The sequence below is a fragment of the Orycteropus afer genome, unplaced genomic scaffold (genome assembly GCF_000298275.1).
Source record: "Orycteropus afer afer isolate SDZICR_OR568_19922 unplaced genomic scaffold, OryAfe1.0 scaffold00200, whole genome shotgun sequence".
NCBI lineage: Eukaryota > Metazoa > Chordata > Mammalia > Tubulidentata > Orycteropodidae > Orycteropus > Orycteropus afer.
Genome location: NW_006921787.1, coordinates 872424 through 896954, shown reverse-complemented (window position 1 = coordinate 896954; position 24531 = coordinate 872424). Strand labels below are relative to the sequence as shown.

The 24531-nt window shown below is 37.6% G+C and overlaps 1 protein-coding gene across 1 annotated transcript in view; it reads left to right on the top strand.

Annotated features, from left to right (window-relative positions):
• The window catches only part of MCPH1 (microcephalin 1), a 505419-nt gene that overhangs the window by 73000 nt on the left and 407888 nt on the right, over positions 1-24531 (top strand). Inside the window, exon 4 of the mRNA XM_042781949.1 lies at positions 21268-21355. Coding sequence (XP_042637883.1) covers positions 21268-21355 — 88 coding nt within the window. The remainder of the gene's footprint in view (positions 1-21267; positions 21356-24531) is intronic.

The window sequence follows — 24531 nt, the reverse complement described above, 5'->3', positions numbered from 1 at the left end:
TCTCGAAAGCTTTCTCTTTTCCATGAGTAAGGCTGGGTTTACTCAGATGTTGCAGCTCTTTTCCAGTCCTATTTTGCGAGCCTTTTAGCCTAAATGGACTATACCTAAAGTTGCGCAGTAATGTACCAAACAGTGTTTCTTTGCTATTCATGAGGTTTTTAATAAGAGAAAAAAGGTAGAGAAGGAGAATAATGATTAAAAAAAATGGGAAAAATGCCAAAAGAATAACAAGGAACTGGGATAACCATGAGAGAAAAAAGAAAAAATTTTCCACCAAGAACAGGGATAAGTAAAAGAAATAGAGCTGAAAATTAGGACCTGGGAGGGGAAGAATAATGAATAATAGTAAAAAGCACACAAGTATTAATAATAATAGTAGTTTTTAAAGAGACAAAAACAAGCAAACTGAAAACCAGAAAAAAGAAAGAGGAAAGAAAAAAATAAAAATCGGGGTAGGGCAGGGCACCCTGGCTGCTGCCCCCAAGCACACAGACTGGGGTGGAGTTCCTGCGGGCCCAGAAGGTGGGTGGAAGTGAGGGATGGCTGCACCTCCCTTCACCAAGGTGTGTGGGGTATAAGAATAACAAGGGGAATGTCGCACCTCTTCAGTAGTACAAGTCTGGAGTGTCCTTGTGGTTACTGACAATCAGAATGTGTTCTTAAGCCCCTGGAATCTGGGAGACCGTTGTCTCTTTAAATATCCAAAATGGTCAAGTCACTTGTAAACATTCAAAATGGCGGCACCCTCTGGACAGGCAAAAATCCACAACTCAGCCCGCCTTTCTCTTCATTGGTGCTTTGCCTTTTATTCCCCAGCCAGCAGGGCAGTCTTCTGTGTACTCCCTGGCTAGGAGGGCTGATTTTTAGGTTAATTCTTAGTCCTACCTCCACTTGGCACTCTCCAAGCTGTGTGTGCAGTGCTGTTAGGCTCACTCAGGATCGCTGCCAGACCGCAGCTCTGTATGTCTCCTTTTTTGGTATTTTCATGCAGATTCTTCTGCTAGTTGGGTTTAGTCCACTTCTATATCCTTCCCTTCAAGGCTCAGGGGTCCACGATTATCTTCTGTGTCTGTGCTATTTGGTTCCCCTTTTCTTTGCTGAAGGGGGTCTGTGCAGTCTTTCTCCTTATTCCGCCATCTTACTGGAAGTTCCCCTAGAAAGAGTTTTTTATTGGCTACTTTTTGGAAGTAGATCATCAAGCCCTTTTTCCTATACTGTCTTAGTTTGATTGACAGCTCTACTAGTGAAAGCTGTCCACCATGGGTAACCCTGCTGGTATTTGAAATACCAGTGGCATCGCTTCTAGTATCATAGCAATACACACATCACCACAGAATGACAAAGTGATAGACCAGAAAACTAAACTCCCTGCTATGAGTTGACTGTAGTTATGACCAGTTGCTATAGTTGTTCCCCTGTAGGACAGAGTAGAACTGCCCCCATAGGGTTTCCAAGGCTGTAAATCTTTACAAAAGCAGGCTGCCTCATCTTTCTTCCTTAGCAGCCAAATTTGGTATGTTAGTATTAACGTGTTAAGGTGGAATTAATGAAGTAAGTTTATAACCAGGCTGTTATCTCCCTTGTCATGCCCTTCCCTGTTCAGACCCCCTCTGCTCTCACCCTGGCTCTGATTCTTCATGCTGTGCCAAGCCTCTTTGCCCTGTATGGATGTGCTCCTATCATGCTCTGACACCCCGTGTGGATGTTCTCACTCTGCTCAGGCTCTCCCCAAATCAACACCCTCTCCACGTTACTCAGGCTCTGACTTCTTAATGCTGGACCGCCTTCTCATGTAGTATATGCCCTCCTCATCCTGCTAACGTCCCTGATACTCTGCGGCACGAATGCTCTCTTCACCCTTTCACCTAGTTGCCTAGATACTCTCTTCACCTGCTTGGGCTCTGACACTCCGTACCAGCCCATGACCCTGCGTGAATGCCCTCCATTTCTTTCTCTGGGGAGTGGTTCAGTGCCAAAGCTTTTGTAGCTGTCCTTGGGCTCTACTTCCAACTGCCACTACCCTTCACATATGTATACACTGCGATGTCTACTTTTTTTGTGCCTGTCTAATTAGCTTTAGGACTAAGTTAGGGAATCAGCAATCAGGAAGGGGCAGATTACTTTTATTACCTATTCCTATGTGAAGGGCAAATTTAGAGATCCTGCCAGGATCGTAAGAATTGAGATCACAGCTTTCAAAATTGGTCTTTTTATACTTTCAGTGTTTGTTTAAACTGGTTCTGTGATTAAAAGTGTATGTTAAGAGGACAATTTTTTTAAAAACCTTCCAATTAGATTTTTAAGTTTGTAGGAAATTTTCAATGTACCTGTATTGGTTATAAAGAAAATGCCACACCGAAAATAACTACTGTTAACACTTCAACAAAGTATAAAAGACTTTCTTATCAGTCCACACAACATAATTTTACTGATTTTAAAAAAAAAAAAAAAGGAAAGGAAAGTGTTGCCATATTCAGGAATCCCTTAGTGAACGTTGTTGTTATGTGCCGTCGAGTTGGACCTGACTCATAGCGACCCCTTCTTGGGTTTCAAGGCAGTATCACTATGGAAGTAAATTGCCTAACCTCCCTTCCGAGGAGTGGTGGTGGGTTTGAACCTCCAGCCTTCTGGTTAGCAGTCAGGTGCCTTAGGCACTACGCTACCAGAGCTCCTCCTCAGTGAATAGTATCAGAATAATAGTTTTCTCATAGAGCAAAATGAATAGCCATGCCTCTTTTACTAATTTCTGTGTGTGTGTGTAAAATGTGATTAAATTTCATAAGTTTGTAATATTGTAACCTATAGTGAACATATTACTATTTTTAAATGAAGTAGTAAATACTTGTTTCAAAATTTGTTATAATAAATACTGTTAAATACAACTCACATAAAAGGTTTTTTGAGGTCCTCATATTTTTTTAAGCATGTAAATGGGCTTAGAGATTTAAAAAGTTTCAGAACTCCTGCTTTAAAATTTAATTTTTATTGGTGGTTTCCAAACTATAGTTTGTCCCTGCCACACACTGTCCCAAATGTGATCTCTTCTTGTGTCTTGCTCTGTGCTATATGTACATGCACATTTTTTTTCTCCACATTTATTACTTTATGAAGGTCCTCCAAAATGGTTTGCTCTGTTTTATAGTGAAGAGTCCTTATCCCACAGAAGTTTGGATATCTTACCACTGTTCAGATAATAAAACTAGATATTGAAACTAGAGCTTTTGAAGAAGTAGTGGATTAAGGCAATAAGCATCAGAGAAGTCTTTTTAGATAAGTAACAGAATGGGGCTAGATTTCAAATAATGGATAAGATTTGAATGGCTTCAGCTTTTCAAAGCTGCTTTTCATGCTAGCTAGTATTTATCCTATGGATAAATATTAGTAATGCTAAAAGCTTTTACTATTTTAAAAATTAGGATTAATAGATTATTAAAGGAGGTGGTATCAAAGCAATAACACAAATTGTCCCCACTCATTTTTTTTTTTTTATTGCTCCAGAGGTTTTTATACCCTGGTGTTCTGGTTACCTAGTGCCACTCTGACAGGAATATACCACAAATGGGATGACTTTAACAAACAGGAGTTTATTCTTACAATTTGGAGGCTTTAAGTCCAAATTCAGAGTGCCAGGCTCTAGGGGCTAGGTGAAAGCCCCTCAGTCTTGGGCTTCAGCTCTGTCTCCTCCTCCTGGCCCACTGAAGCTAGAGTCTTTTCTTCACTCATATAGCTGCTGGGTGCTGAGGCTGACAAAGACTCAAGATTCTTCTGTTATGATACTGGAATTTGGTAGTCCTTGAAGGCCCAAACCTTCAAAAAGATGTTATTTGTTTTTTAATCTTCCGTAGTGTCTGACCTATTCTCTTCTGCGTAAAAGATAAATAAACTTTCAGTGAATTGACCTGTTGACTGAGTTAAGGAAATAAGATGGTAGCATGGGGCAGTATGGCATCAGAGTAGGGAAAAAGCACAGAAGGAAGATCTACTTCCATAAAGATTTACGCCTCGGAATCCCCATGGGGGTCGCTATGAGTTGAAATCGACTCAATGGCAGTGAGTTTGGTTTTTTTATTTTTGTAGGTTTGTAGGGTGTTATAATGGCATAGTGGTTAAAAGCATTTGACTGCTAACTAAAAGGCTGGTAGTTCGAACTCACTAGCCACTCTACTGGAGAAAGAAGAGGCAGTCTGCTTCCATAAAGATTTACAGCCTTGTAAACCTTGTGGAGGAGCTCTGGTAGCATAGTGGCTAAGACACTTGCTTGCTAACCAGACGGCTGGCGGTTCAAACCCACCAGCCACTCCTCGGAAGGAAGTTTGGGCAATCCTACTTCCGTAGTGATACTGCCTCGGAAACCCAAGGAGGGGTCGCTATGAGTCGGGGCCGACTCGACGGCACATAACAACAACAACAACAAACCTTGTGGGACAGTTCTACTCAGTCCTAAAGGGTCTCTAGGAGTTGGAATAGACTCATTGGCAGTGGGTTTTTTGGTTTGTAGGTTTGCAGTGGTTGGTCTTGTAGTTAAAAGCCTCTCAAAGAAGGATGAGTTCATCAGGAAGAGTGGATCCTAGGCAAGACTCCAAAAGGGAAGGATGAAACGTGCTTCTTTGGCTATCCATTAACTCTAAAGTACCAATAATTAGAAAATCAAGGTCAAAATGTCAGTTCTGATTTTAGGAGTATTTGTGTGTGTGTGTGAGAGAGAGAGAGAGAGAGAGAGAGAGAGAGATTTGAGTGCAAAATTACAAAGCAGATTCATTTTCCTCTCATGCAGATCGTGTACATTTGATTTCACGGCCCCGATTACAATCCCCAACCATAAAAAACTCTCCTTCCCTCACCTGCCAGTGTACCCCTTCCCTGTGCCCTTCTTATCTATGCATTCCTATCTATCCAGCTTTCCCTTTATGTGAATCCTGCCCCTCTGATGTCTCATGGCTGATTTATCTAAGGGGGTGCATCTCCCTGGGGTAGGTGGGTGCATTACTCTGGGATAGGTGTTCTGCTTATAGATCTTTTACTGTTGGAAGTGAGTCCCATTTCCAGGACCAGAGGATAACCCAGGGCCATAGTCTTGGGGGTTCCACGTTTCACCAGTCTCTATCCAACCAATAATTCAGGTCTTTTTTTTTTATATATATTTATTTTATTCCACATTTTTCTTTCCACTCTATCCAGGGTCTCCAATTTTGATCCTTTTCTGAGTGGTTGGCATTTGGAGCCAGGCACAATCTAGTTCTGGTCTCAGGGTCATGAAGGCTGAGGTACTCATGGTACATCATCTCTTTGGACTAATTGTTTCCAAATTACATTGACTTTCTTCACTCCGCTCCAGGTGAGAGGAGACCAATAGTTGCATCTTACATGGCTGCTCAAAAGCTTTTAAGACCCCGGTTGCTATTCACCAAAGTAGGATGTAGAAAAAGATTTTTATATACTTTGTTGTGCCAATTGAGAATGATGTCCTTTAGGGGTATTTCTTGAAACACTTTTCTTCTTGACCACTAGATGGGGAGATAACGTTATTTTACATTTCTAGAGAGACGTGGCAATCCAATTGCCAAACTTTATTTGCTTATTCAGTATATTTTGCTTGAGTACTTGCTAAATGTGGGTTTTAATGTAGTGACTTTAGTGTTTTACTAAGTATGGTAAAGCACAAGCTGTTTGCATATATAGAATGCTATTACCATCGTAAGTGCTACTTATTTCTTCATTGTGACAAATAGTAGTTAAACTCAAGTAGATTAGATTCAGAGAGTGTGTCTTTACATCTTATCACTTGGTAGATAAATTGCTGGGAAGCTTATTCCCATAGGGGACAGAACATGTCTTCTACAGCAACATCACCTGTATCAGGCACACATTTTACTGAATTGAATCAAGCCTTTTCAAAAGCTATTAACTAGTAAAAGATATTTACTAGTTTTGTAAACTTTAGCAAATTATCTTCTCTGCGCTTCAGTTTCTTCAATTGTAAAATAAGAGAAAATAATAGTATTTCTATTAATAGGATTATTATTCTGTAATAGTATTAATAGTATTCTTCCAATATGTTGGCATTAGTACGGGCTCCTTACTTTTACTTATATTATTGTTAGGTGTATTATAATATGATTATCCTGGTTCTGTTCATTTGTGTCCTCTATCCACATGCTTCTCCAAAAGCAAAAATACATTTTTGTCATTTTGTTACTTTAAAGAATGTTAAATAGATAGCATTTTACTTGAGTAAGGAGATATTGGTAAACACTGTTCAAGAAACATTTCTCTCCTTGTTCTTATCCATCCTTTCTGCCCATTTCTCATCTCTCTTAGTAGATCCAATATTCTGCCCATCCTTTAATTGTAGGTGCTCTTCAGGCTTAGATGATTAGTTTATTTTCGTTGTTGTAATATGTATATGTAACATTTGCCAATCAAAATTTGTCACTGTACAATTTACTTACAGTACATTAATCATGTTGTGCAACCACCACCCATAATTGTTGTCCGATTTCCCATCTCCATAAGCAAGTACTCATTGCTTCCCAAACAGTTGCTCCCTCTTTCCTCCTCCCTCCTGCCCTGGTAACCACTAATAACCTTTGCTCTCTATACATTTGCCAATTTTTATTTCATATAAGTGAGATCATACAATATTTATCCTTTTATGCTTATTTCAAGGAGTTCTGGTGGCATTGTGCCTAAGGGATTTGACAGCTAGCCAGGTGGTTGGTGATTCAAACCCACTAGCTGTTCTGCAGAAGGAAGATGGGGTAATCTACTTCTGTAAAGATTTACTACCTTAAACCCAATGAGGGCTTCTATGAGTTGGAATTGACTTGATGGCAATGGTTTTGTTTTTTTATTTTTCTATTTTATTTTATTTTTGGGGGGGGGTTTGGTTTTTAAGTTTATATATGCTACTTTATATGGATCTAATTCTTTTTTTAAAATTTTATTTTGATTTGGGTGAAGTTTTTTTATTTTTTTATACTTAATTTCACTTAATACAGATTTTTGAGCTTCATCCATGTTGTAGCATGGATCAGGACTTTCTCTTTTTGGCTAAACAGTATTCCATTGTACTTTTGTACCACATTTGTTTATCCATTCATTTGTTGTTTTAGGATATTTAGGTTGTTTCCACCTTTTGGCTATTGTGAATAATGCTGCAGTGAACATTGGCGTACATGTGTCTGTTTGCTGCCTTCATGTCTCTTGAGTAAATACCTAAGAGTAGAATTGCTGGAGCATATGTAGTTCTATGTTTAACTTTTTGAGGAAGAGTCAAATTGTTTTCCACAGCAGCTTTACCATTTTGCATTCTCATCAGTGATGGAAACTGTTCCAGTTTCCCCACATTCTTGCCAACATTTGTTGTTGTCCTTTTCTTTTTCTTTTTTTAACTTAGCCATCATAGTAGGAGTGAAGTGATAACTAATGGTTGTTTTGATTTACGTCTCTCTAATGTCTAATGGAGGGAGCTCTGGTAGCATAGTGGCTAAGGTACTTGACTGCTAACCAGAAGGCTGGTGGTTCAAACCCACCAGCCACTCCTCAGAAGGAAGATGGGGCAATCTACTTCCATAGTGATACTGCCTCGGAAACCCAAGGAGGGGTCGCTATGAGTCGGGACTGACTCGACGGCATATAACAACAACAACAACAACAACCAAACATTTGAACATAATTCCGACAAGTTCTTTGCCATGAAGAACATCACCCTTCCTCCATTGTCCAATCACCTGTTCATATCTTCTTTTAAAGCCTCACCAGAAATACATTTAACATCCACATTTCTAGCAACATTCTGTGGCTGGCTCTGTATGTGTTCTCTAAGATGATAGAGACTTTCTCTATGTCTGCTTACTCCGTTATGAGACCTTACCAGAAGTACCTTTGACATCCAGAATTCTACCAATAATCTCTTCAAACCAATCTAGTGACCTTAAGATTCTTCCAATCTCTACCTGTTACCCAATTCCAAACCTGCTTCCACATTTTAGGCATTTGTTAGAGAAACACCCAACTCCTCATACAAATTCTGTCTTCATTATCTATTGCTGCTAACAGAAATACCACAAATGTATGGCTTTAATAACAAGAAATTTATTTGCTCACATATTGTTATTGTTAGGTGCCACTGAATCAGCTCCAACTCATACTGACCCTGTATAACAGAAAGAAACACTACCGTGTCTTGTGTCATCCTCATAATCCTTGACAAACATAATACCTTTTTCTAGAGAATGGTCCCTTTTAACAACATGACCAAAGTAGGTGGTTTTGTGTATGCAGCCTTAATTATGTTGAGGGATTTCTCTTCTATTGCTGTTTTGCTGAGTGTTCTTATCAAAAATTGGTGTTGGATTTTCTCAGATGCCTTTTCTGTGTTGATTTATATGTTCATATGTTTCTTTTTCTTAGTTTTATTTATTTATTGGTTGTTTTTCTAATGTTGACCCATCATTGCATACCTGGTGTGAATTGGTCATAATGTACCATGTTTTTGTTGGGGTCTATTGGCTGATATTTTGTTGAAAATTTTTACACTGATGTTCATGAGGAATGTTGGTCTGTAAATTTCTTTTTCATTGATGTCTTTGCCTGGTTTTCATATCAATGTTTTGTTTGATTCATAAAATGAATTCAGTAATATTGCATTCTTTCTATATTCTAGGATAGTTTGAGTAGAATTTGTGCCAACTCTTCTCTGAATGTTTGGTAGAGTTTGCCAGTGATGTCTTCTGGGTCAGGACATTTTTTAAATTGAGAATTTTTGTATGACTTGTTTATTTCTTCTTTAGTGCAAATTTTCTACTTCATACTGTGTTAGGTGGAGTAGGTAGGGTGTTTCTGGAAATTTGTCCATTTCTTCTAGGTTTTCAGATTTATTGGAATATATTTCTTCACAGTATTCTGTTATTATCCTTTTTATTTCGGTAAGTTCTGTTATGACATCCCCTGTTCCATTTCTTATTCATGCTACTTGCATCTTCTTCCTTTGTTAAATTTACCAGTGGTTTGTCAATTTTATTAATCCTTTCAATGGCCAACTTCAGTGTAACTGGTTCTTTCCATTGTTTTTCTGTTTGTGTCTCATATATTTCTGCTAGAATCTTTATGTTATTTCCTTTCTTCTGGTTACTGTAGGCTTTTTTGTTGTTGTTGTTGTTGCTCATTTTCTAATAGTTGGAGATGGGTTAAAGTATTGCTTTTGATTTTTCTTTTTTGATGTGTGTATCTGTTGCTAAAAATTGTTCTCTGAGAACTGCTTTTACTGTGTTCCAAATATTTTCATATGTGTGTTTTCCTTCTCATTTGATTAAAGGACTATTTCTATTTCATTTCTTATGTTATGGAGTAGTTTTTAAGCAGGATGTTATTCAGTTTCCATGTATTTTATTTTTTTCCCTTGATCTTCCTGTTTTGGTTTCTTGTTTTATACCATTGTGATCTGAAAAGATGTTTTGTTGTACTTTGACGTTTTAAAATTTGTTGAGGCTTGTTTTGTGGCCTAATATATAGTCTATTCTGGAGAAAGTTCCATGTATATTGTAGTTGGGTAGAATATTCTGTATATATCTGTGAGATCTAGTTGGTTGATTGTTTTGTTTAGTTCTTCTGTGTCTTTGTTAATTTTCTTTCTAGTTGTTCTGTCCTTCAGTGAAAGTGGTATATTAAAGCCTCCTTGTGTTATCATGGAATTGTCTGTTTCTCTTTCATTTCTGTTAAAATTTTATTTATGTACTTAGGGGCTCTTTCATTGGGTACATAGATATTTATCATAGTTATGCCTTCTTGTTTGATTGGCCCTTTAATCATATAATGTCCCTACTTGTCTCTTTTGCTGGTTTTTGCCATAATGTCTATTTTATCAGAATTTAATGTTAGCACTGCTGCTCTTTTTTGGTTGTCATTTGCTTGATATATGTTTTTCAGTCCATCCATATTTAGCTTATTGTTGTCTTTGTGTTTAAGGTGGGTCTCTTATAGACAGCATAGTGATGGGTCATGTTTTCTTATCCATTCTGCTACTCTGTCTCTCAACTGGGCATTTAATGCATTTATATTCAGTGTAATTATTGATACATATGAATTTATCACTGCCATTTAGCTATATATATTTATTTTCTTTTTTCCATATATTTTTCTGTGCTCAAAAAAAAAAACACCAACCTCACTGCCATGAGTTGTTTTTTTTTTTTTTTTTTGCACAGAAAAATATATGGGAAAAGGAAAATAAATACATCATTTTGTTTATATATTTTCTTATCATTTACTTCATTGATGTTTTAGTGCTTACTCAGACTTTATGATTTTATTCTTTTCTTTTGGTGTGAAGGCTTATTAGTTTTCTTTGAGGTACACTGTAATTTATTATTATCTTCCCAAGTTCAAAGTAGTCCATTCTGTCTTGATATTGTCTTGACTTCCTGTCCATTTGGAAGTTGTGTAACTCCATCATTTATTCCCTCTTTTTGCTTTGTAGCTATTATAGTTTACAAATCGACATCTGTGGTTCCTTATTTTCTGTCTTGTAGGTTTATTTTATTTTTTATACTTCTACATCTGGGTTGATTTCCAGGTGATGTTACCATATATCTTGATTTTCAGTTGTCTGCATTGGTGGTTCTCTGTTCAGGAATAACGCGAGTTATTTCTCTTCATGGTGTACCAAGTGATTCATAAACTTTCTTAATTTTGTTTAATTCATTTTTTCTGATTGTTCCACCAACAGATTGATGTTGATAATTTTGTCTTCAGTCTCCCTCCTTCTGTGTTGAATCAGTTCTATTGCTTTGTTGCGCATTTCTGAAATTTTAGTATTAATATGTTGGATTTCTGTTTGATATTTATGTACAGTTTCTAATTTTCCATTTATTTTGTCAATTTGTCCTAGTTTTTTTTTTTTTTTTTTTTTTTAATTTTCTCAAATCTTATCTTTCCTTGATTTTATCTGGTTTCCTCAAACTTTCTCTCAATCCATTGAAGGTACCTAAATAAAATTCTTTTGAATTCCTTATCAGGTAATTCCATTAGCATTTCTTTCTTTGCATGATTTTTCTGGCCCTGTACTTGGCTCACTTGTTTGAGCCCTCATGTCCTATTTTTTTGTGTGACTTGCAGTTGTCTGTTCTCTCTGAGACACTGTAATGTTATTATGTTAATTTTCTGATTATATGTTGGTTTGTTTCACCTTGAGTTTTTGTTTTGTTCTGTTTCAGCATATCCAGACAACAGGGAAGTCTTGTTATTCTGGTTACTAGTTTGGCAGCAATGGGGCACTTACCACCTGTCTATGGGCAGATTTGGTAGCAGGTGGGAGTAGGGATGAAAGTGATCATGCAGAGCTACTGAGGACGGCCTTGGGTTGTGTTGGCCACCATCTGTTGTCAGTCCAGTAGTGCTGGAGCATCCAGTGGGTGGGGTAGCTGCTGTGAGTAAATATAGTTTGGCATGGTCACTGGCTCCCAGCTGCTGGGGGAAGACAGAAGGAAAAAAAAAAGAGGGGAGAGCAAGAAAAGAATGAAAAATGAGAGGATAAAGGGGAGAGATCTAAGAAGAAAGAAAAGGACAAAAAAGGGAAAGAAAAAGAGAAAAAGAAGAAAAACACAACAACAACAAAAATCAAGAAAGAGAAGTGGCACAGTACTAGCCCAAATGATAGTCACCCAACATGGCTACAGTGGAAATGCCCTCACATGATGGATAATGCACCACAAAGTACAGAGAGTCAGGCACGACAGTAATGAACTTGGAGGTGGGGTGGCAAGGTACTCATTCAGCCAGACCAAAAAGAAAAAAGGAGGAGGAAAGGAAAAAAATAATAGTGTGGCGAAGTGGGAGAAAAAGAAAAAAGAATAAAAGGAGGAAAAAAAATGGTAGCAAGAGGGAAAGACTGAGAATAAAAGAAGAAAGAAAAAGGAAAAAGAAGAGAAAAAAATAGCAACTGGTTTAAGTGTTAGCTGCCAAGGATAGCTGCAGCAGGAATGGGGAGCTCACTCCAGAACTCACAGTGCTGTCCACAGAGGGATGGGCCAGCTGCTGCTGACCCCGGAGATGGGGTCGTGAGCAAAAAGAAGAAGGAAAGAAACAGAGTGAAGAGGGAGAAGAAAGAAAATACAGAAAAGGAAAACAAGGGTGAGAGGAAGAAAGAAGGACAAAAGATAAAAAGCAACACAATACTATCAAAGTGCCAGCCACCAAACATAGCTGTGCCAGAGTGTGTACTTCTAACCAGGGTGGGGCGGAAACAGGTGCCACTAACTGTATGGACAGCAGAGGAGGGACTCTTGTTCTTTAGGGAGGATGGAATGGTTATGGAAGGTTAGAGTGGAGGACACAGCTCTCTGGCCACCTGTCATTGATCTAGTTCCTGCTCCATTTAGAGTGCTGCTTGCAGTAATTCAAAAGGCTCCCATTGTGCCAATGAGCAGTTTGCTGCTCTTTTTCACTGTGTTCTTCTCATTCGTATTTGATCTACTTCTCTATCCTTTCCTTTGAAGCTCTGGGATCCAGCATTGTCATCTGTAGCTGTTCCCCTTGCTTTTTTTGAGTCTTTGTTGTAAAGGGTATGGATAGCATGTCGGCCTAGCCTGCCATCTTGGACCCTGAACCTTGGCTTTTTATAGTTGGATCTTTGATCTGTTTTGAGTTAATATTTGTACATAGTGTGAGGTACAGGTCCTATTTCATTCTTTGTCATGTGGATATCCAGTTGTCCTAGCACTGTTTTTAAAGAGACTGTACTTTCCCCGCTGAATAATTTTACCCTTTCTAAAAATCAATTTACCACCAATGTAAGGATCTCATTTGGTTTTAATTTGCATTTTCCTGATGATTAGTGGTGTGAGCATCAGATAATGTGTTTATTAACTATTTGTGTATTATCTTTGAAATAGATCTTTCACACACATAAGAACATGGGTTTTGACTTTTTAAGTGACATGGGTCAATGGATTTTTTTTTTTTTTTTGTAGTCATCCCTTCGCTCCCTCTTACCCTGGCAACTAACAAAGTTTTTCTCCATATATAAACCTTTCCTTAACCTTCTACAACAGCAAACTAATACAATATTTGTCCTACTGTGATTGACTTATTTCACTCAGCATAATGTCCTCCAAGTTCATCCATGTTATATGGTATTTTGCAGACTCTACATTATTCTTTAGGGCTGCATAACATTCCTTTGTGTGTATGTAGTTTAGTTATCCACCCTTCCATTGATGGGCACATAGGTTGTTTCCATCTTTTTGCTATTGTGAATAGTGCTGTGATGAACATAGATATGCATATATCTGTTCCTGTCCTGGTTCTCACCTCTCTAGGATCTATGCCTAGTAATAGTATTATTGGTTCAAATGGTATCTCCAGTTCCAGCTTTCTAGGGAATCATTATACTGCTTTCCACAGTAGTTGTATCACTTCACAGTCCCACCAGCAGTGTGAGAGTCCCGATCTCTCCATATCCCTGCCAGCATTTCCTGTTTTCTGTCTCGTTGAGCCTTACCATCAGTGCTGGGGTGAGATGGTATCTCATTGTTGTTTTGATTTCCATCTCTTTGATGGGCAATGATCGTGAGCATCTCTTCATGTATCTGCTGGCCACTTGAATATCCTCCTTGGTGAAGTGTCTATTCGTGTCTTCTGTCCATTTTACAATTGGATTGTTAATTCCTTTCTGTTGAGGCATTGGAGTTTTCTATAAATCTTAGAGATAAGTTCCTTGCCAGATATATCATTACCGACAAGTATGAATTTGTTGCTGTCATTTTTGATATGTGCTTTTTTGTGGTGTTGATTTCTTTGTTCCATATAATTTTCTGTGCTGAGCTCATTTTGATTATGAATCATGTTATCACTTCCTTCATTGTTATAAATATTTGTGCTCATCCTCTTTTTTATTTTTATGTGAAGGTTTATCATTTTTCTTTGAGGTTACCCTGTGATTTATAGTTTTCTTCCCAAGTTTAGAACAGTTTGTTCTCTCTTGTAGTTGTCTTGACTTCCCTACCATTTTGAAGTTCTGTAACGACACAGTTTTTTCCCTCTTTTTGGTTTGTAGTTGTCCTCATTTGCCAATTGATGTCTCTGGTTCCCTGTTTACAGTCTTGTAGGCTTATTTACTTTGGATACTTCCATAGGTGGGTTGGTTTCTGGGTTATGTCACCATGTGTGCGAATGGTCAGTTGTTGTTTGCTGTTGCTTCTCTGTCCAAAGGACTCCCTTTAGCAACTCTTGTGAGGTTGGTCTGGTTTTAACAGATTCCCTTAATTTCATTTTATCTGGAAATGGCCCAATTTCTCCATCATATTTGAGGGACACGGGTATGTAATTTTTGGTTGGAAATTTTTCTCATTCAGGGTTTTATATATATCATCCCATTGCTTTCTAGCCTGCATGGTTTCTGCTGAGAAATCTGAGCTTATTCTTATTGATTGCCTCTTGTAGGTAACTTTTTGTTTTTCCCATGATACTTTCAGAATTCTTTCCTTCTCTTTGGTTTTGGTAAGTTTGATGATACGTCTTGGTGATTTTCTTTTGGTGTTTATGCTGTTTGGAGTTCATTGGATTTCATGAATGGATATATTCTCATCTTTCATCACACCAGGAAAATCCTCTTTCAATAAATCTTGAAAAATTTTTTCCGTGGTTTTGTTTGTCTCTTCCTGTTCTGGAATTCTGATTACACGTAGGCTATTCCTTTTGATAGTATCCCACATGAACCTTAGGGCTTTCTTCATTTTGTTTTAATCTTTGTTCTAATTGATCCCTTTCCAAAGAAGTAGTGAGGTATTTGCCTTCAATGTCACTAATTTTGTCTTGCATTGATTCAATTCTACTCCTTTGCCTGTTCAATGAGTTATCTATTTCTGAAAATTTAGTATTAATCTTCTAGATTTCTGTCTGTAGATTTTGTATCATTTCTAATTTTTTCTTTATTTTGTCTTTCTGTTCTTGTATTGTGTTTTGAAATTGTTGTAGGATTTTCTCTGTGTTTTCCTCAATTTTGTCAGTGTTTTCCATGATCTGTCTCTCGATTTGTTGAAGGTACCTAAATACAATTCTTTTGAATTCCTTATCAGGGAGTTCCAGTGCTGCGATTCCTCAGGGATGTGTTTTGGGTCTGTATCTTGTTCCCTTGTTTCTACCACTTCATCTTGCTTCTTTGTGTGCACTGTGATGTTCTGTTGTCTCTGAGGCATTGTGATGCTTCTGTGTTTATATTTAATTGGTGATTGTATGTTGGAGTGACTTGCCCATGATTGTCATTTTCTTCTTTTTGTTTGTATGTTATCTGTGTAAGCAGGGTACTGTATGTGCTCCTCTGTTCGCTAGTTGGCAGCACTTACACTCACCACCTGTCTCCTTTCCCATTGTCAGCCTCCCATATGTCCTTGCCATCCATGGCAAACAGACCCTATTCTTAGGTCCCTGGAATCCAAATGAGGATACTTTAAAATCCAAAATGGCCACCACTTGTAAAGTTTCAAAATGGCTGTACCCTCGGTCACTTTAAATATCTGAAATGGCTGTTGCTTGTAAACAATCAAAATGGCTGCACCCTCAGGACAGCCAAAAGTCTACAGCTCAGGTTGTCTCTCTCCTTGCTGTTTCGTTTCCTAGTCATAGACCACTGGTGCAGTTGTCTTTGTAGTTGTTGGTGACCAGGGCTGATCTTTAGGTCAATTCTCAGGTCCCAACATCACTTGGAAATATTCAGGCTGTTGGTCCTGTCAGAGTAGCTGACAGTCCCACTGCTCAGGCCATCTGTATACTCACTGTCTTCGTTCAGCTTTTTCCACTAGTTGGTGCCTAGTCTACTTCTGTATACTTCCTTTCAAAGCTCAGGGCTCTAGGATTATCTTCTGCATCTCTGTCAATTGGTTTCTCTTTTCTTTGTTGAAGAGAGTCTGTGGAGTTTGTCTGCCTATTTCTCCATCTTACCAGAAGTCCCTGGTTTTTGTGTTTTTAATATTGAGTTGTAGACTATTTCTCTTTAGTTTGGATACCAATATTCTGTCAGATAGACACACTGTAAATTTTTCTTCCCAGTCTGTAGCTTACCTTTTAATTTTCTTTATTGTTTCTTTCAAAATACACAAGTTTATTTTTATTTTATTATAGTTCAGTTTATCATATATATTTTTTTTTTCTCTATGCTTTTGGTCCCATCTAAATATCTTTGCCTACCGCAAAATAGTGAAATGTTTTTCTCTTATTTTCTTCTGGTAATTTTATGGTTTTATCTTTTAAGCTTAGATCTATGATCTATATTGAACAGTATTTTTGTGCATGGTGATCAAAAGTTTTAATTTTTTCCTTTTTGCAGTGATGACATTTAGTGATTCACAATTTCTTTTTTAGTATTTTACTGTCGGGCATTGGTGTTTCATTGGTAACTAGACACAACTGTGAGGCATATTCTCTACCCTCATGTTCTTTTTAATAGAGCAAACAAATAAATGAATTAAGTATTTGCAAGTTACAATGTGTGCTCTGAAAAAAAAGGGGAGACGCTGAGCTAGAGTCACATTTGAGGCAATGAGTGGTTGGAAAGACATCCTTTTATAACTGAGGGTTATATGTAGGTATGTGAATAGGTGACATTTAAGTTAAGCAAAAAAAAAAAAGTCATTGAAAGAATTGTAGAGGGCTGAGACAGAAAAATGTTTAGTGTGTTGAAGACCTTAAAGAATATCATAGTTGGAATACAGTGAGCAAGACAAAGAATTGGAGACACAGGTCAAGACCACCTCATGCAGAGCTTTCTTGGCTCTGGTGAGCAGTATGGATTTTATACATACATATCTCTGTCTTTATCTTTAATAGATTTTGTTCAGTTGGATGAGTCCAAACTTAAGAACTTCTAAACCTTTCCATTTTCTGTTTTGGTTTATGGTGCCATTTTCTTCCCTATTGTTCAAGCCGGAAACCTTGAGTCAGGATGCACTGCTTTCTGTTCCTTACTCTAATCTATTATGAAGAGATATCCTTTGTTACTTTAACTTAAAACACATATACATAATATGTTACTGCTTTATTTTATTATTATTATTGCAGATGTAATGTGAGGCATAGAGCATTTAAAAAAATAGGGGTTTGCAGTGAAGGTAAAAAAAAACAACACATAGTGTGCATATTATTTGCATAAAAGTATAGTAATTTCCTAGGGGTGCCATAACAAATTAACATGAACTTAGTGGCTTAAAACAACAGAAATTTATTCTTCTACCAGAAGTCTAAAATCAATGTGTTTTCAGAGCTATACTTTCTCTGAAGGTTCTAGAGGAGAAATTTTCCTTGCCTCTTCCAGGCTTTTGTAGCTGTCAGAATTCTTTGTGGCTGCATCACTCCAATTTTTGCCTTCATTTTCATATGGCCTTCTTCCTTCTGAGTCTCTGTGTCAAAATCTTCCTCTCCTCTCTTATAAAGATACCAATCTCTTTGAATTAAGGACCTATTCTGATCCAGTATGGCCTCATGTTAACTTGATATTGCATCTTCAAAGACACTATTTCCTAATAAGATCACATTTCACAGGTTCCAGGGATTATAACTCGAACATACCTTTTTGGAGGACCAACTACACAAAGTAAAGAGAATAATCAAAGGTTGTTACACAGTTTATAATGAAAAAACAGTAGTCACTTTCTTGAACGCTTTTACCTCTAATTCCCATTTCCCAAGGAAATTCCTTTGAACTTTTTAGTTGTTTCTATAGGTATTTACTACTTACCTCTGTAGTTCTAAATACTATGGTTCTTTTTGCTGTCTTGATTTTTCAGTTTTAAACACTATCTAGTGACTTTTTAGTATAAAAGGGGAATTTAGCTATTTGAACTTGCTCTTCCTTCCAGATTACCCCATTCCCATAGTAAACACATCTACTATTTGCATACACATGCATACAATTCTCTTCATCTCATTTTATTCCAATTACATGTTAAATTTTGGTTAAATCCATAGTGTTAAATCCAATGTGTTTACATTGCTATGACTGTGAAAATTGTTTTTGCTGGAAATCAGAGTATTTACTTTTATGTCAAACTTGATTTCTATAGCTTAAGCCCAGAGATTCTCTGGTTCAGGTTGTCTGAAAAATGAATCATTTTTCCACAATAGTATAGTTGAGTTTGGGTGGAAGGGCCAAGTAGGGTGAAGAAGTCTTAATTTGTAAAGTCAATGTAAGTGTGTGAGGTACAGAAAGCAATTTGGCCTTTTGTCCCGGATTGCTGAGAAGAGGATCATCTAGGGGCCCATATTGACTAAGCCTTTTCAGGCATGATGTAATTGATCCTGGCAACATGATGAGGCTGGTAAGGGCTTTGAAAGATGGGGTTCAATGGAGCTTCCAGATTGGAGAATACCAACATTCTGCTCTCAGGAGGTGAAGAATATTGCTTGAAGGCATGGAAACTCTGCCCTGGGACCCCAATCAGATCTTGCCCTATGTGTATCTTAGTTTGTATCATTTTTCCTGTTAGGTTAAAGATAGACCGTTTCCTGAAGTTTGTGACTTGTTTCAACGAATTACTGAACCCACAGGGGTTGACATCTGTTTGGCATACTGAAGGACTGTTCTTTTAACTTGTGTGCTCTGACCCAGCCCTGGGTGGCTGGAGATGAGAGAAAAGTATGCATGGAGCAGCTGGTGTGACTAGGCTGACAAGGGAAGGGAAATTGAGATTTTTTGGGCTAGCCTCCCTGGGCTGGTTTGGGACAAACTGGTGTCAGTAGAAGGTAGGATTCACTAAAGAGAGCAACCCCTGACTTTACAGGATATAACTGCTGATTTTCAGATTTTCTACCAGTCTCCCATTTTCAAGCTCCTCCACGCTCTTTCACACACATCTCATGCACCTGAGGCTTTTTGAAATGTCAAGAGAGTCTGTTGGCTTCTTGTTGAGCCTCCCTCCCTAACTATCAGGCTTAGGTTTCCTGTAGAGCCTAGATTTTTGTGGGCATAACTATTCTTATAATCTTCATCTCTGTGGGCATATATCTTTTCTTCCCCCTCCCCTTGCTGTTATTTTATTGTAAGTTTTGGAGGGAGGAGAGAAATCAGAATTAATCAGATCTCAAGAACATCCTATTTTTATCTCCTAAATATTGCTTAGGAATGATCCCCCCACCCTAGACCCCATCTTGTTTTTTAAATCTTCAGCATCAACTACCTCAGTTATAGCAGTAGCCCCTGTTTGTCTCCTTGCTTTCAGTGTCATCTTCCTTGAACCCATCCTTTAGAGTGACTGTCCATGACTTTCTCCTCCATCTAACTTTTCCTAACCTCCTGGAACTTAAAGAGTAAGGTCCAGACTCATTAGCTTAGTAAGTAAAACCTTCAGGACATAGAACATCTCTTCATTACCAAAAGTATTTTTTGTCACTGATCTTTTAACTCTCATTCATTCAGTTCAGACATAGGAAACATTATGATTTTCCCATAATGTCATGCTCTTCATTTCTCTGTGCTTTTGCCTATGCTCTTCTTCCAGCTGTAAAATCTCCATCCTATCAAATCTGCTCCCTCATCAGAATTCTAATATAGTGATTACTTTCAACCTAAATCTTTTCCTTACTTCTTTACTGTCAATTTTAAGGAGCTCTGATGGCTGCTAACCAAAAAGTCGGCAATTCAAACCCACCAGCTGCCCTGCAGAAGTATGAGGCAATCTCCTTTCAGAAAGATTTACAGCCTTGGAAATTCTATGGGACATTTATGCTCTGTCCTGTAGGGTCGCTATGAGTTGGAATTGACTCAGTGGCAGTGGGTTTAACATCAACTGTATTCTCCTTTTTGCTCCTGCTCTACCTTGTTTGCCACTATATTATGGAAAGACTTAAACAACAGATGGATGAGATTATTCTGTAGATAGGAGAGTTATTGAAAATTAAAAAAAGAGAAAGAAAAACATGTCATTCAGTCTATTCTAACTCATAACGACCCCAATTGGCTATAAATCTTTGCAGAAGCAGACTACCCCATCATTCTTCTCCAGAGTGGCTGGTGGGTTTAAACCACTGATCTTTTAGTTAGCAGCCAAATGCCTTAACCACTGTGCCACTGAAGCTCGTTAGGCTGGGAGAGATGAGTAAAATGTTTTTAGATGAGTATTACAATAGTATATGGATGAATTAAAAGAGGAGAAACTGTAGGAAAGGAATTCACAAAATCATTATAATTATTTAGATTTGAATTAATGAATGCTTAGAACAAGATAATGGTGGAGGAAGACCAAAGACAGGAAAAACATGAATGGTATTATAAAAGAGAAAAGACAAGCTGTGATGACAAACTGATGATTAAAGGAGGAGGCATGCTAACAGTAGCTGGGATTTCAAATCTAGCTTTATGAGATGATGGCAGTGCTTTGACAGAAATAGATAGAAAGGAAAACCCAGTTTGGGAGGAAAGATTATACATTAAGTCCCTGGGTTATGAGTATCAGACTATGGCCAACTCATACTTTAATGTTATGTAAATTTACCCTCATTTTGAAATGATCCAGCCAGCCTCTACTTGCAACAAATTCTTCATCACAACCACCTTCAGAACTGGCTTCATGTGCAGCTTTTAAATCATTGAAAAGGCTTCAAGCCTTTTCTTGAACTAAAACTGACCAAAACCAAATCTACTGCCATTGAGTTATTTCTGACTCATAGCAACTGCTATAGGGTTTTCACAGCTGTAAATCTTTACAGAAGCTGACTGCTTCATCTTTCCCACGGAGCAGCTGATGGGGTCGAATCACTGACCTTTTGGTTAACATCAGAATGCCTTAGCCACCTCACTACTAGGGCACCTTTCTTGCACAAAAATAAGGCTTAATAAGAACTGTATGCACCTGTTCAGACTTATCTACAAATTGAGCTTATAGACACACTTAGGAATGAATCAACGTTGGTAAGCCAAGGATTGGCTGTACTTTTGACCTCAATTTCTTGAAGACTATTCTAGCCCTAAATGGTAAATGACATGTTTACTTTTAAATTATGCCTTGAATAACATGTACCTTTATGAGTGTTGTGAACTGGTGATTTTGTAATATGTTACAAGTCTAAAATTGTAAAATAAAACTTTTACTACTTTCTGTGCCTCTCACTTCTATTCACATATAGAAGATTTTGAAAAGTTTGCATTTGGTAATTCTTGTACTTATTTTAATAGAAATTTCTATTAAAATGTCCTATGCATGTAATATTTTAAAGTACTGTTGTACCTGCATATTTATTGATGCTGTGAATATAACAGAAACAAATACTTTAATTACACAGATGCAGGACTGCTGGAGTACACATTGATGAATCATTATTCCCTGCAGCTAATACTAATGAGCAGTTACCAAGCCTAATTAAAAAAAAAGTAAGTATGTGATTTCAGTATAGACGGTGGCAATTAAAATGTTTTCATTCTTCCTTTTCTATTACTAAGAAATAAAACTTTTAGAAATACATTCAGAGCTGTATAAAGTATGGTTGTTTGGTCTTAAGTAGTTTTGTAGTGTTATTCTTCTCAAATAGCATTCTTTTTTTCAGTTAAATGTAGAAATTACTTTATCCTCTAAATGCTTTGATATGTTTGTAGGGGAATTGAAGAGAGTATGGTTTGCCAAGGTACAATGGCTTCTCAATCAGTTACCCAGAGTTAGGCCAAATTTCACAGGTTAAGGGCACAGTCTTTTATATAGTTTCTCTCAATTCAGACACCAGCATGAGCTCAGGCATGCCCAGTCCACCCTCACTCTGACCACTTGACTAGAAACTCAGAAATTTCCATTACCCCTTCAGATTTCATCATTTGCTTGAACAACTCAAAGAACTCAGGGAAGTGCTATATTTATACAGTTTTATTTTAACAAAAGGATACAAAATCAGGACCAGCCAAAGGGAGAGATGCATAGGGAAAGTTCTGGGAAGGTCCTGAATGCAAAGCTTCCATTGTCCTTGTGGAAAAGTCATCCTGCCAGCAGATCTATGTATGACAGTGTAGATATTCTCAACCAGGGAAATTTACCCTAGCCTCAGTGTTCAGAGTTTTTGTTAAGATTTTATTAAGCAGGTGTGTTTGATTGAATCATTGTCCTTGTGATTGAAGTCAGTCTGCAACCTACCTCTTTTTCCAGATTGGGCTGATATCATGTGATTTGAAGCTCCAATACTGTAATCGCATGATTGGTCTTTGTAGCCTGACCAGCACCCATCCTAAGTCATCTCATTAGGATTAACTGTTAAGAGCCCACTGTTAAGAGGCCCACCTTGTGTCACCCTGTTTATAAGCTGTCTGGTGTGGTCTGAGGGACTCACCAAGAATAACAAAGATACTCCAATCACTTAAATTCCAAGTGGTTAGAGATTACCAAATTAGCCCAATTCAAAAGAAAACTAACACACACACTGCCATCGTGTCAACTCCAACTTATAATGACCCTATAGGACAGAGTAGAACTGCCCCACAGCATTTCCAAGGTTGTAAATCTTTCCAGAAGCAAACTGCCTCATCTTTCTCCTGCAGACTGGCTGGTGGGTTGAAATTGCTGACCTTTTGATTAGCAGCAGAACACTTTAACCACTGCACCATCAGAGGTCTTTGTTGTAAAGAAAAGACTAGCCTGATAATTTATTGCACAGGTTTAGAGTTTACCTCCTGGAACCTGGTACAAAGAGTAGCCAAAATATTTACTAAACACTAAGGAAAAACTGAAAATTGGCAAAGACCAGGAAACGTTCAGGTGCTCTAATAATTACTTCCAAGTTTAGTTTATTATATCAGGAGTAAGATGCCTTTCTTCAGTTTAGCTTGAACATCTTAAAAGTCTGAAGCAGATTATGTCCATATGTGACTATCCAAAGTTACTTATTATGGAAAGTCTACTTTATAAATTCTGTTAGACACACAGCTTTCATGTGAAGTTGAATTCACATTTGAACTAAACATTGAAACTTTTCCGTTTTTTATTTATATAAAAGTTTCTAATTGTGCTTTTTTTATATGAGGGTAAACTTTGCTACCATGAAACATCCATGTTGTTGTTAGGTGCCACTGAGTTGTCTCCGACTCATAACGACCTCATGTACAGCAGAATGAAACACTGCCTGGTCCTGTGCCAGCCCCACAATCCTTGCTATACCTGACTCCATCATGCCAGCTACTGTGTCTCTCCATCTCATTGAGGGCCTTCCCCTTTTTCTTTATCCCTCCACTTTGCCAAGCATGATATCCTTCTCCAGGGAATGGTTCCTCCAGACAACATGACCAAAGTAGGTGACATGAATTCTGGCCATTCTCGCTTCCAAGGAGCATTCTGGCTGCACTTCCAGGACAGATCTGTTACTTCTTTTAGCAGTCCATGATACTTCCAGTATTCTTCACCAAAACCGCAACTCAAAAGGATCAACTCTTCTTTGGTCTTCCTTTTTTGTTGTCTGGCTCTCACATAGATATGAGGCAATTGAAAATATCATGGCTTATGTTAAGTGCACTTTAGTCTTCAAGGAGTTATCTTTGCTTTTCAGCACTTGAAAGAGGTCCTTTGCAGCAAATTGGCACAGTGCTATATGACGTCTGATATCTTGACTGCTGCTATGAGTGGTATTGATTGTAGAACCAAGTAATATGAAATTCTTGACAACTTCAATTTTTTCTCCATTTATCATGATGCTGTTTATTGGTCCAGTTATGAAGATTTTTGTTTTCTTTATATTGAGGTGTAATCCATACTGCAGACTATAGTCTTCAGTCTTCATCAGTAAGTATTTCAAGTCATCCTCACTTTCAGCAAGCAAAATTGTATCATCAGCATTTTGCAGGTTGTTAATGAGTCTCCCTCCAATCCTGATGCCACGTTCTTCTTCATATAGTCCAGCTTCTTGGATTATTTATTCAGCATATAGATTGAATAAGTATGGTGAAAAGATGCAACCCTGATGTACTCCCTGCTTGATTTTAAACCATGCAATGTCCCATTGTTCTGTTCAGAAGACAGCTTCCTGTTCTGTGTACAGGTTCCTCTTGAGCACAATTAAATGTTATGGAATTCCCATTCTTCTCAATGTTATCCATAATTTGTTATGATCCACACAATCGAATACTTTGGCACAGTCAATAAAACACAAGGAAACATCTTTCTGGTTATTCTTTGGTTTGAGCCAAGATTCATCTGGCATCAGCAGTGATATCCCTTGTTCCATGTCCTCTTCTGAATCCATCTTGAATTTCTGGAAGTTCTCTGTACACTTGAAACATCCATGTATCACTTTATTTTCAAATGAGAATCTGCATTGGAGAGAAGATTTTAAGACATTCTCCAAACTGAATTAGTTGTAGATTAAAAGAAAAATAGCTATGGACTTTTCTAGATTTTCTGAAAATAGTAAGTCACATATATCTATTATATTTCATCTTAGGCAAACCAGAATTTGCTAGTACAACAATGGAAAAAATTAATTTCCATCTAGATGTTCTTATTTGATTATAGATAAAAATGAATATTCAAAAGAATGTCTTTACACTATATATATATATTATATACTATAACATAT